The sequence below is a fragment of the Mandrillus leucophaeus genome, unplaced genomic scaffold, assembly GCF_000951045.1.
Source record: "Mandrillus leucophaeus isolate KB7577 unplaced genomic scaffold, Mleu.le_1.0 Scaffold140, whole genome shotgun sequence".
Lineage (NCBI taxonomy): Eukaryota > Metazoa > Chordata > Mammalia > Primates > Cercopithecidae > Mandrillus > Mandrillus leucophaeus.
The window spans coordinates 160,766-175,835 of NW_012101366.1; the positions used below are offsets into that span (position 1 = coordinate 160,766).

The window sequence follows — 15,070 nt, forward strand, 5'->3', positions numbered from 1 at the left end:
TCCTGCCTCAGCCTCCCGAGTAGCTGGGATTACAGGCACCCACCACCACGCCCGGCTAATTTTTTGTATTTTTATTAGAGACGGGGGTTCGCTCTGTTGGCCGGGCTGCTCTCAAACTCCTGACCTCAGGTGATCTGCCCATCTCAGCCTCCCAAAGTGCTGGGATTACAGGTGTAAGCCACTGTACCTGGCCTATTTCTAATCTTTTACATTAATTGTAGACTGACTGCAAGATATATAATTAAAACATGTTTTTCACTAGAAAGAATATTTGAAAGAGTCAATAGAATTTCATTCATTATCTGTTGTGTCACTGAAAACTGTCATTAACCAAACCAGGTAGTATCCCTATAGCTCAGTTTCCTCAGCAGTAAAGGTTAGGATTTTGAGCTAGGTGGCTGGATGATATTTGTTAGCTTTAAATTGCAATGGAAGTTTTTGTTTGCAAATGATGTTTCAGTGTATTTTCTCATGTAAAATTTATTTATGATTTCTCTTTTATCTGTCTAGAAGGCAGAAATATTTTTTTTAAGGAAATGGTCTTTTTAAAATGTTGTATAATTTTACTAACCATTTACCAAGTTAATGGTAAAATCTCAGTGGGCTATGTCAGTTAGTGCTTCTCATACATTAATGTGCTTACAAATCACATAGGAATCTTAAGATGCAGATTCTTGTTCAGTAGCTTTAGGTGTGTCCCTAGATTTTGCTTGTCTAACAAGCTTCGAGATTATGCTGATCCTGCTATTCTGGGTCACTAGGAAGTGCCTAGACAACATGTTTATTGATATTCGAATTGGTAATTTGTGTTTAGAATACTGCAACAGTTAATTTCCCTTTAGATTTATGTTTACATAATGTGATGTGTTTAGTCTGAGCATCTTTTTATTTATTTGCTTGCTTGCTTGCCTGCCTGTCTGTGTGTTCTTGCTTTTGGACAAAAGCTATTTAGTTTAACAGTTGTGGTCTGGGCAATATACAGATTTGAGGATAGTGATTTCAGGAAAGATTATGTATTTCAAAGTTTCATAGTACACAAATTTTCTCTGACCTATATAAAAAGCGTTTGAATTTTCAGTTGCCTCTATACCAAACCCTTCATCTTGGGAGAAGAGTTATGAAGTATTCAGTGATGTGTCTGTAAGTATGTGTTTATTAGCTGTAGTCATTTAGCTGATATAGTTGGAACTAGAACTCAGGTTTCTAGATTCCTTATGTTGTTTTTCCTGACCAAATAATACCTACATTTTTCTCTGGCAACCGTTGCATAGCAAAGCACTAAGGATTTTTTCCTAGATCTGTGGTTCTTTTTTTTTTTTTTTTTTTTTTTCTGAGACGGAGTCTAGCTCTGTCGCCCAGGCTGGAGTGCAGTGGCCGGATCTCAGCTCACTGCAAGCTCCGCCTCCCGGGTTTACGCCATTCTCCTGGCTCAGCCTCCCGAGTAGCTGGGACTACAGGCACCTGCCACCTCGCCCGGCTAGTTTTTTGTATTTTTTAGCAGAGACGGGGTTTCACCGTGTTAACGAGGATGGTGTCGATCTTCTGACCTTGTGATCCGCCCGTCTCGGCCTCCCAAAGTGCTGGGATTACAGGCTTGTGCCACCGCGCCCGGCCAGATCTGTGGTTCTTAAAAGTGTAGTACCCAGACAGGCAGCAACAGCATCACTTGGGAACTTGCTAGAAATGCTAATTATTGGGTCCAACCGTAGACCTATGTAATCTAAGGTGATAGGACCCTTGGTGGTAGGGCTAGATGCATGTTGAAGTTTAGGAGCCACTGCTGTAGATTGTAACTTCAGGCGTCCTCCCAGCTTCACGGAATGCTGTCCTAATCCCTAGCATTTACTCACATGCTGTGCTTAGTGCTTGACCATGTGGTGGCGTTCTATGATGTATAAGACGTGGTTGCCACCCTTAGAGACTCTGGAGTCTAGAAGCCAAGGAGGCATTATTCCCTGACTCTGATAAAGGTTTATTGACTTGAGTCATTTTACCTTTCCATTTCTTGTTCCTTTATAAAGGGGAATCAAATTATATATGTTAAAAAGAAAAAAATGTGTAGGTTTTTCTTCTGTTTAGAAGTAGTATGTGTGTATCTAGGCAGATACATACAAATGTGTGTATGAACACACATAAACAGATATATTTCTATATTTAATCTCTATATTATGTATGTGTGTTCATGTATATATACACACAAACACATACATGATTGGCTATGTGTCCTATTAGTCAATGCCTCCAGTAAAGGAGATCTCAAAGTCTATCTTATAAAGAATGCCATAGTTTAACACAGGGTTCATCGTGAAATTGTTAAAAACTTTTTCTCAGTTCTTCATTAATGAGTTTGTCTATTTTTTATTCTGGTTGAGTGTATTTGACAGTAGGATCTTATTACCTATTTGCATGATTCCTTCATCAACTAAGTTATCTTTAACGTTAGTTTCTTTTCAAACTGCATTGCGCATAAGAATTACCTAAAAAGTTTTGTAAAATGCAAATTCGAAGGCATGCCCCTGCTGATAACAAGTAAGTTCTATGTAAAACCCAAGAATCAGTATTTTAACAAGCATGTTACGGAGTCTGAGGCAGTGATTTAGCCTAGCCTTGATTATGCCCTAAACAAGTTAATTTTTTTTTCTTTGCCTTCAGAATGACAAATGCAAACATATAAAATTTAAAGAAGTCTGTAAATATTTTTGCTTGGATTTTAGTGGTGTACATTCAGCCTAAGCAGTTTCTTAGATTGTTTGATACAGAAACATACAGTTAGATGGAAAATGAAAATAATCAGGTTTTTTTTTAATGCCCAAATTTCCTCCAGACTACCAGTGGTCTGGAAAGGCAATGCAACATTTCAGAGCACACAGAGAATGAAATTATAAGGGTAACCCTTATTAACTGAAAAAATGGTAGATGCAAACGAAGAGACTTGAAACAGGCTAACAATGATTAGGATTTTGTGTGCAGTTGGACCCACTCTCCCACTATTAGGGAAACAGTATAGCGAAGCGAAGGGAAGCTCAAAGTGAATAACAGGATGCAAACAGGGGGTGTGTAAATTCCTGCGGAAAGAACAATATAAACGAGTAATCATACAATCTGGTTAGAAAGGAAACTCAAGTTTTACTGTAACAATAGATATTTTTCCAAGAAAATACATCTATTTATTGCAAGTTTAAATAATCCAACTTGGATGGATCTTCTTAAAGTTTGGAACCATGACTGTACTGCTGCTGCTGTCTGAAAAGCAACACTGAAGTTTTAAGTACTATATTAATATTTATCCATTTCTAATTAATTAAAAAAATTTGAAATATAATTTAAAAATACTTGAACAAGGCTTAGTAATTTTTCAGTTATTATAAAGTTGAAAATAGTTTATTTGACATGATTTAAGCATTACATTTAAATATATTATCTCTGAGATGGAGGATATTTTAAAAATTTAAATAGTGATTACAATCAATAGTAGTTTATTAATAGAGACTAGGATTTAGGTGGTTACAATCTAATCTTTGAAACTGGTTGATGTGAAGAGAAGGGATTGTTTCCTCCCATATTATGTCTCTCAGAATTGTTAAACAGTGTACACTGGGTTTGTTGACCAATCTAGTCAGCATCGTAATGTTTCATTCTTAATTTCAACATATATTTAATACAATTTTTAATGAGATTTCCTTACTATTTTTTTTGAAATGCCCATTATTATGTAAATATTTTGTTCAAATTATTCTGTTTTTATACAGCTACCCCAAAATTAAGAATCTGGGAATGACTGCTCTCTCTTTTCTGTTTACATGCAAACACCTAATGAGCCTGACAAAATGGAGCTTAGGGATCTGAGTTTCTGGTTTCAAAGTCTTGCATTTGCAGCTGTCATAGGGAACAGTATTCTTCTAGTTATTTTCAAAACAAGGTAATGTTAGGGAAAATCTAAGTCTTGAATCATTATACATGCTTAAAATAATCACCATTTTATAAAAATGTAGAATTATTTACATGTTAAAATATTTTACACTCATTAAGCCTAAAAATGCTGTGGGAAGAGAGGATGATAGTTATATTATGTGATGATCTAACATTTATTTGACCCCATTGTTTATCATGGATCTTTCTTGACTTTATTTTAAATTAAAAATTACAAGTGCTCTGTTCTTGGTCTTCCTTTTGCAGATGCTTTAACAGTTCATTCCCAGTTCATTAGGTTTTCGAAAGAGAGCTATTGTGTTTATTCATCTTCAGCTTGTGCATTTCTCCGAATTTCAGTTGTTTTGGTATCTCTCTAGACCGGAACATTATTCTTGAAAAACAAGTATATGTACATGTGTATATGCAAAGAATAAGCTTGAACAAGCAGTAAAAATGAATGTTGTATAAAATCTAATAGATTTGTATGTCTGCTTCTTCATTCATGAGAATTCTATGATTTCATCTGCTTTGCTATAATTTTAAAATTCGCGTATGTCAAGTAATTTACCAGTTTCAGTATCATAGTATCATAGCACATGTTATTTCTTAATTCTAGGACTATCCGAAATAGGTTTGCTTGCATAACAGTTTAGCACATTTGAAATCACCAAATAAAGTATTTGTTGAATTTGATTTGCCCATGGCATTATCCATCTTACATGGTAATTTAACTTGTCTTTTTTCCTAATTCACATTTTTAGAACATGAAACTCTTAATTACAATATTCATAATAACTTTCATAGGTAAAACTATATAAATCTAGGTTCTTTTACAATTTTAATTTAGGGACTTTATACAATAATTATAAATACAAAGAATAATAGTGCATTCTTATTGAATGAATATACAAAATCCTGGCTCTATTTAATATTGTGACCTCTTTGGTTCAGGAATTTAATCTCTCTTTTCCTCAGATACCCCAATTTAAAGTGTAAGATTTTTTGGATTATATGAATAAACCTAATATGATAGAACTTTATATACAATACTTTTATCTCTGCTTTTGTTTGCTTTGACAAGTATTTTGAAGAACACAGTGGCAAATATCTGAGATTCAAACAATCTAAACTCATTGCATCATTTATTATGTATTTTGCTGCTTTCCTGTCTCTTTTAAATTTACTGATTTAATGGGTTTCTCTTTGATCATTACCTAGTCCTACATGACTCTAGAATCCTTGCTTATTTGGCCATGAACAGGTCTAGTTAGTCATGAATTTTTTTCTTTTTAGGGAGACTACCATTGGGCTAACATTAAAATCACCAACTTTCAGCAATTTTCCTTTTTTAGAAAATTTTCAAATACAGACATTTAAATTTCTGTAGTTAAATCTTAGGATATTTCGTGAGGGTTTGTGCTCTGGTTAATGGAAACATACACCTTCATGTTATAGTGGTTTAGAAAATGTATTCACATATATTATTACATTACAGTCTGTGAAGAAATATTTAGTTAGTAATATTTATGGATTATTTTTAAATCTTGCTCTTTGACAGCCTTTTGACTTTTTGATCAATGAATTTTAATGAGTAACTCAAATTCGTTTTATTTGCTCATGGCTGGATATTTAGATTTTAGAGTCATTATATCGTCAGAATAACATTTTAAGCCATGAAAGTGAATAAAATATTCCAGGGGGAGAGCATGTAGAATAAGAGAAAAAGTACGAAAGATAAGATGTTTTAAGGATGAGCAGGGGTGATAAAAAGTGAAATCTGTAGAGTATGAAAATATGCTAAGGTGATAATGAGTTGACTTCAAGATGCCTTCATTTGATGTGTTCTTAAATTGGTGAGCCAGAGAGAAAACTGTACATGAAAGTGTAAACATGAAATGAAAGTGTGTACAGAAAAATAGTAACACTAGAGAAGGTGATTTCTGTTCCTTGTTTGTCCATAGAGGCCAAAAAGCCATTCAGTTGTTAGCAGTGGGAGATTAAGAGGAAGACAAAATGTCTGGGCTCCATGGCTCATGCCTGTAATCTGAGCATTTTGAGAGGCCGAAGCAGGAGGACTGCTTGAATCCAGGAGTTCGAAAGCAGCCAGGACAACATAGTGAGACCTTGTCTCTACAAGAAATAAAAAATTAGCTGGGCTTGGTGGTGCACTTCTGTATCCCAGTTACTTGTAACGCTGAGGTGGGAAGATCTCTTGAGCCCAGGATGTCAAGGCTGCATTGAGCCGCAATCATGCCACTGACCTTCAGGAGTGAGACTGTCTCACACACACCCACAAAAGACAGAGACAAGTAGTCTAATGGGATTGGTTGACATAAAGAACCTTAATGAATTGTACATACTGAATTCTTCAGGTATTTTCCAGCCTGAAATTTTCCCACACAATTGTCATTTTTACAGAACGTTCTGTTGTCAGTTGGATTTTTTTATCGTGTCTAGTTTCTGTGTTATGGAGACATTTCATCTCTTTATCTCAGCATGGTAGAGGGAGATTGTGTTTTGTGATGAAAGCACTGACAGGCAGGAGCTGTGGATGCTAGTTCAATTAACTAATCTTGTGTTTTTTGATAGATTTTAACCTCACTGTTCCACAGGGTCTTCATCTTCTCAGCATGTTTGATAATGATGCTTGCTTGCCCTGATGTGTTAGGTTTGTGGTAAATTAATCCTAAAAATGAGAGATCTGTGAAAAAAAATTTATAATTAAAATTGTTACTGTTATGGAAATCATAGTTATTTCCTGCAGAATCCTGATATTTCACTTATTTTAATGGAGAATTTTCTTTTCTTTTTTATAATATGCATAAGGGCCTTTACAGACCTGGTATTAATATCAATTGAGAATCCCTTTGTTTAGTTAATTTCATATTTTTGATTTAGAGATGGAAATTTGTTAATAAACTGTTTTTCCCCTTTTTCATATAATACATAATAATTTACTTACATATACTGTTTTCTTTTATCGAAAGTGGCACATACTCAAATCTAGATGCTTGGAAAAGCTTACTTTGGTGAGGATACAAACTTTGGGCATTGTATGCTACTTGGTATAATGGGATACATGTCAAATTTTGTGTTATTGCGCTATGTCTTAGTCTTAAGTTAGGTGCTTCAGTTTTTGTGTTTGTAATATTGTTATTATTTCCCGAAGACATTCACAATAATAACTGTGCTTAACAGCATGGAATGATAATTTTAAGAAGTATGAGGGAATTCAATCCAGAACATACGGGAGTTATTTTCTAAATCCTGAGGTTCTAAGTCTCTGTTTCTCAAAGAGTGGCACCTCATTCTCAGCATCACTGGGGAACTTGTTACCTGTGCAAACTGTAGAGCCCTATCCTAGACCTAATGAATCAGAAATTCTAGAGATGTGGCTAAGCATTATATTCGAAGCCTTCCAGGTGATTCTAATGTCTGTGAAAGTTTAAGAATCATTGTTCTCACTGAGTGTTTACATTACATTACTAAAAATGCAATTTGAATACTACTCTTGTATATATGAAAAGCTAAGTGCAACTCATTCCCCACTTAAAAGGTCAATTAACTGCTCTTGTTGGTTCCATTAATGCAGAGATTTGTCATATAGTTATAGAGGAATTGTATAAAACTGAGTGCGGACCAGTGAGTAACTGGAAGAATGTATAATCTTCGGAAGTCAATTTTCACGTAAGAGTTTGGATAGAACAAACTTTTAAGGACTTTTTGAGATGGAAAATGGAATTTCCTAGATTTGCTAAAAAAGACAGTAACTCTAGTTTCTCAACCTGCAATCAATCATAAATATGTAAACTAACATTTGCATTTAAAAAAACTGAATATTCTTCCATTCTACAATGATGATTAGAAATTTGTAGGCAGAAAAGCAGTAGTCTATCAGTATAATTAGAAGGTACTAGACTATGTAGACCTAATCTCTGTTTCCTAGGAATTTAGAATATAGCATAGTTTTCTTTAGTTTCTTCCCTCCTTCTCTCAAAAGAATGCTTCTTTTACAAAAGAAGCAGTGTATTGGAGTGAAACATGTATGTTTTACCAGTAGGTATGTAGAAGAAGCTCCTTTTAGGTACACTTAATATATTATTTGGAAATACCCGTGATACCAGACTAAACTAAACTGGGAATGTTTCTTAAATTTAAGAAATACTGCATTACTTAACCCTTTCTAATTTATAAAAGTTTATGTGGTTGGTTGAATTTTGTAAGTCATAGCATTGCTCTCCTTTATGTTTATGTCAATATGGAAATGGAATTGAATTTTCCCTGCCAAAGTAGTAAAGAGGATGGTAAATATTATGAAATATATTGAATTTATAGCAGCAGTTAGGGACTATAAGTCTTACTTTCCCTGGCAAGACTTTTATCCTGTCATCTATTTAAATGCAAACTATAGTAACAAAACAGAAAATACAGTTTACCACTATTCAGTATTCCTCATGAATTTTTTTTTCCTTGACCAATTCAAAGCATGTGATATGAAGAGATTTGGCTTTTAGGGAGCAGTGGAAATCTGAGCTTAGATGTCTAAGGAAGGAAAGTACCATATTAGGAAACATGGATATGGTTAAATGCATGTGGGAATAAAACTTGAGTCATCTGCAGTATGGCCATTTGATAATGCTGTGATGTATTTGCACTCTAAATTCCATCATTTTTTTAGATTAAATTCTTATTTGTATTGTATGACTCCTTCATAGATTTTTCAATGAGGAAATAGTGGAAATATTTTGGTGGTTTACTATCTTAACATTCTACTGAATGTTCAGAGTTTGATTCTCCCACTTTGGGAAGTGGTACATATCCTCACTGATGGGGAGGATTTTAACAAATGCCCATTACGGTACAGCAGCTACTTCCCAGCTGGTGACTTATTTTCAGATACGACATTTTGTTTCCATAGATTGTCGTAAATTTAATTCCAGTGGTGTAATGTTTAAAGTGTCATTATGCATATAATTTATGTAACAATTTACAGTTTTGAAGTATAGTTGACCCGTGAACAATGTATTAATAATAACATGAGCAGCCGATTAATGTGTATTTTGTATATGTATTATATACTGTATTCTTAAAGTAGGCTAAAAGAAAATGTTATTAAGAAAATCATAAGGAAGAGAAAATATATTTACTATTCATTAAGTGGAATGGATCATCATCCAGGTCTTCATCCTCGTTGTCTTCGTGTTGAGTAGGCTGAGGAGGGGTTGGTCTTGCTGGCTTGGGAGTGGCAGAAGCATGTCAGTGGACTTGCATAGTTCAAACCCATGTTGTTCCAGGGTCAGCTGTACTTTCAAATGTGTCGTATAGTTATCATAGCAATCCTATTAGATACTTATTACTGCTCTCCACTTAAAGCTGATAAAATACTCAGTTGCCTCCTCAGGGGCACTTTAATTGTAAGTTTCTCATCATGGTTTGAGGGTGTATAAACTCAGCATAGACTTCGTTACCTCTGTCCTTGATTGTCGGTGATTGATCCCAGGTATTACCCTGGTATTCTACATGTTATTTTAGTCTTCACAAGAATTTGTCTCAAGAGGTAGCATTGTCCTCATTTAAAGATGAGGAAACTAAAGGTCAAACATGGTTAGCATAGTGGGCAGTGGTTAATAATAGCTCACACACTGAGGTCTGGCTACCTGAGTTTTTGTCTAAGCTCTGCCGCTTAAATCTCTATGACCCTGGGAACATTTTCTCAACCTCCCTAAGTCTCAGCTTCCTAATATATTGAAAGAACAATGTCAGTCTCATAGAACTATTATGAAGATTAAATAGGATATAATATGTGGAAAGTGCTAGGTGTACAGCGTGTGCCCAGTATGGCATATGATTACTAAGTAAAGTCACTCCAATGGTAGGAAGCAGCTCTTGAGATAGTGTCTCAATGTCACTTTCTTACTCATTGCTTGCTTTCTAATCACCGCGAGAATTATATACCTGAAAATGAGTAGTGTTGATAGAGCTTCTAGTAATTTTAATAAGTTAGAGGTAGTAGGCATGAGAGCAAGAAATAGAAGAAAAACTTCATGCAGGGGTAGAAATTACATAGTTTAGGCTGAGAGGCCATGACATAAAATTAGTTTCCTAAAAAAGCACAGCAGTGTTTTTTAAATGATTTTAAAAGTCCACCCTTCTCGGACTCATCTTTGCACAATATTTACTTAAATGATTTACCAATGATTAACCTTAAACACAAGAGCAACAGAAATATTTACATATTTGTTTTTGGTAGAAACCTCCAGTAATCATTCCCACAAATGAACTTGTCACTTTTCCTACTTATGTAGTAGTTACACATATTAAATGTCATTCTTCCAGCATTTGGGATTATAAGCATTGTTGTTTAGAAAGAATTTGTTCTTTTTATTTTTTTCTCTACTTCAAGTTCCTGTAATACTTTAATTAAACCCTATTCTGGTACTTAGTATTTTTTGACATTGTTTTCTAGTTATTTCCACAGCTTATATGCACTACTTAAAGACATGATCTGACTCTAGTGTCTAATTACATTGGCTAATACCCTCAGTGCAAGCCCAAGAACAAATTATAAATTACTCTGAGATGAATGGTCTCTCTCATTGCTTAGTGGTCCTCTCAGCGATCAAGTAATTATCTCTTAATATTTATGTTTTTCTACTGCCAATGACTCTGGGTGGAAGTAATACCAATTGTGTTGATTAAATATTAATTTTAAGAGATTTCCAGCGATAATTTAGATGTATAAAATCTGACACTGTTATTGTCCATTTTTAGGCTTATTTCATAATATAAGGGTTTGGTTTTGTTGTTTTCTTTTTAAAAGCAAGTATTACTGATGCTTGGTCTAACTCTTAAATTGTGCTTCATACCAGAGCTTTTAGAAAAGTAACAGAATGTAGTTGACTCTGACAGTGTATGGTTTTGTGCATTCAAGCAAATGTGGCCATTAGTAAGCAAGCAACAACATAACTTACAGAACAGAAAGGGAGAAAAGGCCATTCTCTCTTCTACCATTCTCTCTCTGTACAGATTAAACATTTCCTTTGGTCTTGATGAACTATTAGGTCAGTTTGCCTCACTGTTTTTTGGCCTAAGGAAATCTGTTCTCTGGCCTTTTGAAGTTATATTCAGAGACTGTGCTTTTGGCTGTTTCTTGCAAAGAGATACGTTTTAACTTCTGCAAAGGCAAGAACTTGGCATGAGATTCTGGTGTGACACGTTCACTGATGATTTACCAGAAAATACACTGCAAACATGAAAGACTGCAGACAGGTTTTATATGTGGTAGTCTGCTCAAACTGAGAGAAAGTCTAGTTATTAGTAAATCTCCAGTTTTTTCACTGAGCTGGATGATTTAGTCACATAAACATACGGTGAAGTATGTCTTAAGAGGACTGCCAGAGTCCGTTTTATTTAATGGTTTCTCTTATTCAAATATCACAGGTTAAAAAAAGGTCAGAAAGTAGAAAGTATCTAAAAGATTATACTTTATAACCAGGGAATCCATAAGCTCTGAGAAATATTTCTAGTAATTAAAGCTACTGTTTGTTGAACTACTATTGATCTGCTGTGTGTCAGAAACTTTACATATATTCTCATTACTCTTCACAACAGCCCTGCAAGATGTGCTTAAAAATTTTTTTTTAATTACCAGCTCACATATTAGGAGACAGGCTCAAATAACTCCCACTTTTAGTAAATGTCGAAGGTAAGATTTGAGCCCAATTCTAACAGTTACCAATATCCACATGCTTTTAAGTGAGATAATATTTGAAAGTGCTTGGCAAAATGTTTAAGTAAGTGGTAGCTATTATTATTTCCATTCAGCTGTGCTTCCTCCCATACTATAAATATATACATAACACACACACACACACACACACACACACACACACACACAGAGTGAGGAAAAAAAAAAGAAGAAATAGCATTATAACATGCCACCTCCAATAGTAAGCATCCTATCATGCCATCAGACTTTCCTTCACATATATAATCCACAAGCAGTTAGAAGATATAATAGAGAAGCCACTCTACAGCCGACAAGATGTAATACCTAGGAGTAAATATAAAAATGCCTGTGCACATCTTTTTTGTAGACAACTTTAAAACATTCTAGCAGGACAAAATATAGACTTAAATGGAAAAAAATGTGTGTTCTTGTATAGAATGATTCAAGATTATAAAGACATTAATTCTCCATGAGTTAATTTATAAATTTAACATGAACCTATTAAATAATAACAGTAATTAACAGTTTTTACCCAAATGCTGGAAAAGAAGATTCCACACATCGGAAATACATCTCAGTAGGTGCATAGTTGCTTTTGTTCTCCTCACCACCACCAGTTCCCTGATATTTAGATAAATATATAAAAAGTTGGAGTCATTTTTATAGGTTACATTATGGAGAACTTTAATCTCCTAAGAAAGGAGGTGGGAGTGGAGAGGAGTGTTTATAACACTATTGTGCAGTTCTTTGAAACTCCTCAGTTTTGTGACAAAAGTCATATTGTGAACTCATCAATTTTTAACCATCTGTCAGCTGACAACTTGACTAAGTCCTTCAGTTTTGTTACTAGCATAGAATAAGGAACTACCCACTGGCAACAGGATTACTTACCTAGTATTTATTATTTACCTTGTATTACCCAATTACTAAAAATACCAGTAGATGCCAGTATTTCAAGGTGTCTTTATTTGGTGTTCAGAAGTTTTCTATTATAGCTCTTTACTTTTGCTTACTTTTAAAATCATTATTTCTCCCTTTTTTGCATAGTTGCATTAAAATCCTCCCCTGCTGAAAGAAATGGAGGCCAGGAGAACTGTAGAGCAGCAAATTTCAGAGAAGGCCTGAACTTACAAGAAGGAGAATTCTTATTACAGGTAAATTTTCATAAATATAGTTTCTTACACTAAGGACAGTTGTAAATGGAAAATGAATTAATAAGTGTTTTAATAATTCCCAGTTTATTTGGGATTCACTCAATGTTTTTTGTCAGTTTCATCTGAACTGCAATAGTGAATGGTGCTTAATACATGAAAAAATGGAATTATAGTCATGCATCGTATAATGACGTTTCAGTTAACAACAGACCACATATACGACAGTGGTCCCGTAAGATTACACCATATTTTTTACTGTAATTTTTCTAGTTTAGATATGTTTAGATACAGAAATGCTTGCCATGTGTTAAAATTGCCTACAGTATTCCGTATAGTAACATGCTGTACAGGTCTGTAACCTTGGAACAATAAGTTACACTGTATAGCGTAAGTGTATAGTAGACTATACCATCTAGGTTTGTGTAAGTATACTCTATGATGTTCACGTGATGATGAAAATCACCTAACCACTTATGTCGCTGTTAAGTAATACATGACTGTATATGAAGGAGATTAGAGGACTGGTCCACCCCTTCTGTTGTATTAATATTTCTTCAAACAGAAAGAACTCCTAGAGTATTTTAAAGGTTCTAATTTAAGATGTTGAATTTATATATACTTTTTATGGAATGTATCTCTATTAAAATTGTTAAATGCGGCCGGGCACAGTGGCTCATGCCTGTAATCCCAGCACTTTGGGAGGCCAAGGCGGGCGGATCACGAGGTCAGCAGATCAAGACCATCCTGGCTAAGGTGGTGAAACCCCATCTCCACTAAAAACACACACACAAAAAATTAGCCAGGTGTGGTGCCTGTAGTCCTAGCTACTTAGGAGGCTGAGGCAGGAGAATGCCGTGAACCCAGGAGGCAGAGCTTACAGTGAGCCGAGATTGTGCCACTGCACTCCAGCCTGGGCGACTCAGCCTGGGCAACAGAGCCAGACTCCGTCTAAAAAAAAAAAAATTGTTAAGAGCATTTCTCAGTTTAACATACTTCTTAACCCAAATTTCATTTTGTCAATATATTATAACTTACATTTTATTTTAGCAACTGTTTGTGACTTACTCACATACTAAAGATTTTCTCAACGGTAGTCCCTATTTTTATACTTCAGAATTTAGTTTCTAATTTGCCTGTGAAAGCATTTTGAATCTTTTTTTACTCTTTTTTTTTTTTAGAATTGATGCCATGATTGATTCTCACTTTAAATTCTCAGATAATTTTTTTTTGAAAAAAGATAGAATAAAGATGTGTGCCATGTGTGCTATCACAACTATGTGATCATTTTCAGTTTCACCCACTGAACTGACTAGAAAAACTAACTTCACCATTGTTACAAAAAGTAACCCTAAGTTTTGGTAACTCCACTAGTTCATTCGGTGAATGGTGATGTGCCTAATAATATAGCATTTTTTATTACAATTGCGTAATCACATTCAAATTCCTGTTAGCAAAAATTAACTTATGTTAAACAAAGTAAATCTATTAAAACATGAGTCCTCCCCTAGCCTCAACTGAGGATCTTCATGTATATATAAACCCAAACATAAAGACTCTGTATTCAGGTCATAGGAAAGCATTTTAATAATTGCTGCTTAAGATGATTAAACACACCTCTTGGGTTATCTACTAAGGCCATAATGAAATCCTGTAGTTCAGGTGAAATAGACAAATATGGACTGATCGCCATAACACTTGGCAAGTTGGTTTAAATTATGGACCAATAATTTTTATTTTTTTCCCAAAACGTTTAGACAAATTGTGTACATACCCTATGTCAGGAAAACAGAATAACGATAATAAGAATGCAAAGCTGTAAAGCTATAATTATATGGAATATATATATTTTAAATTATCTGCAAATTGGTAGCCCTTAAGAAGTTAAAATAAACTTACCTGTTTATATTGAATACCATTTGTAGATTGCTCTCTAATCGGAAGACTCACATACTATATGATTTTCTTAGGATTGTGCTTATATGTTATCTTTTTATGAAGAAGATGACTAAAAACATTATAGATATGTGAAAATGGCTGTTTGATTATATACAATTGCATAATGACATCTGACTTTATATTGCAACCTACAGTTATCAGCCAATTACCCGTACAATGTGGAAGATGTTACCAGAGGTTCTGTATACCATATGGCCTAAAACTTTTGAGGAGAATTGTTTTTCTCTGCTTAACAAAGGCATATAAGGAAAATGTTACAAAATTTTTTATTAAAATGCTGGGGCAGTGACTCATGCCTGTGATCCCAGCACTTTGGGAG

The 15,070-nt window shown here is 34.5% G+C and overlaps 1 protein-coding gene across 1 annotated transcript in view; it reads left to right on the forward strand.

Annotated features, from left to right (window-relative positions):
• AHR (aryl hydrocarbon receptor) overlaps positions 1-15,070 on the forward strand; it is a 52,362-nt gene that overhangs the window by 12,067 nt on the left and 25,225 nt on the right. The window contains exon 3 of the mRNA XM_011973891.1: positions 12,689-12,795. Within this exon, the coding sequence (XP_011829281.1) occupies positions 12,689-12,795 (107 nt within the window). The remainder of the gene's footprint in view (positions 1-12,688; positions 12,796-15,070) is intronic.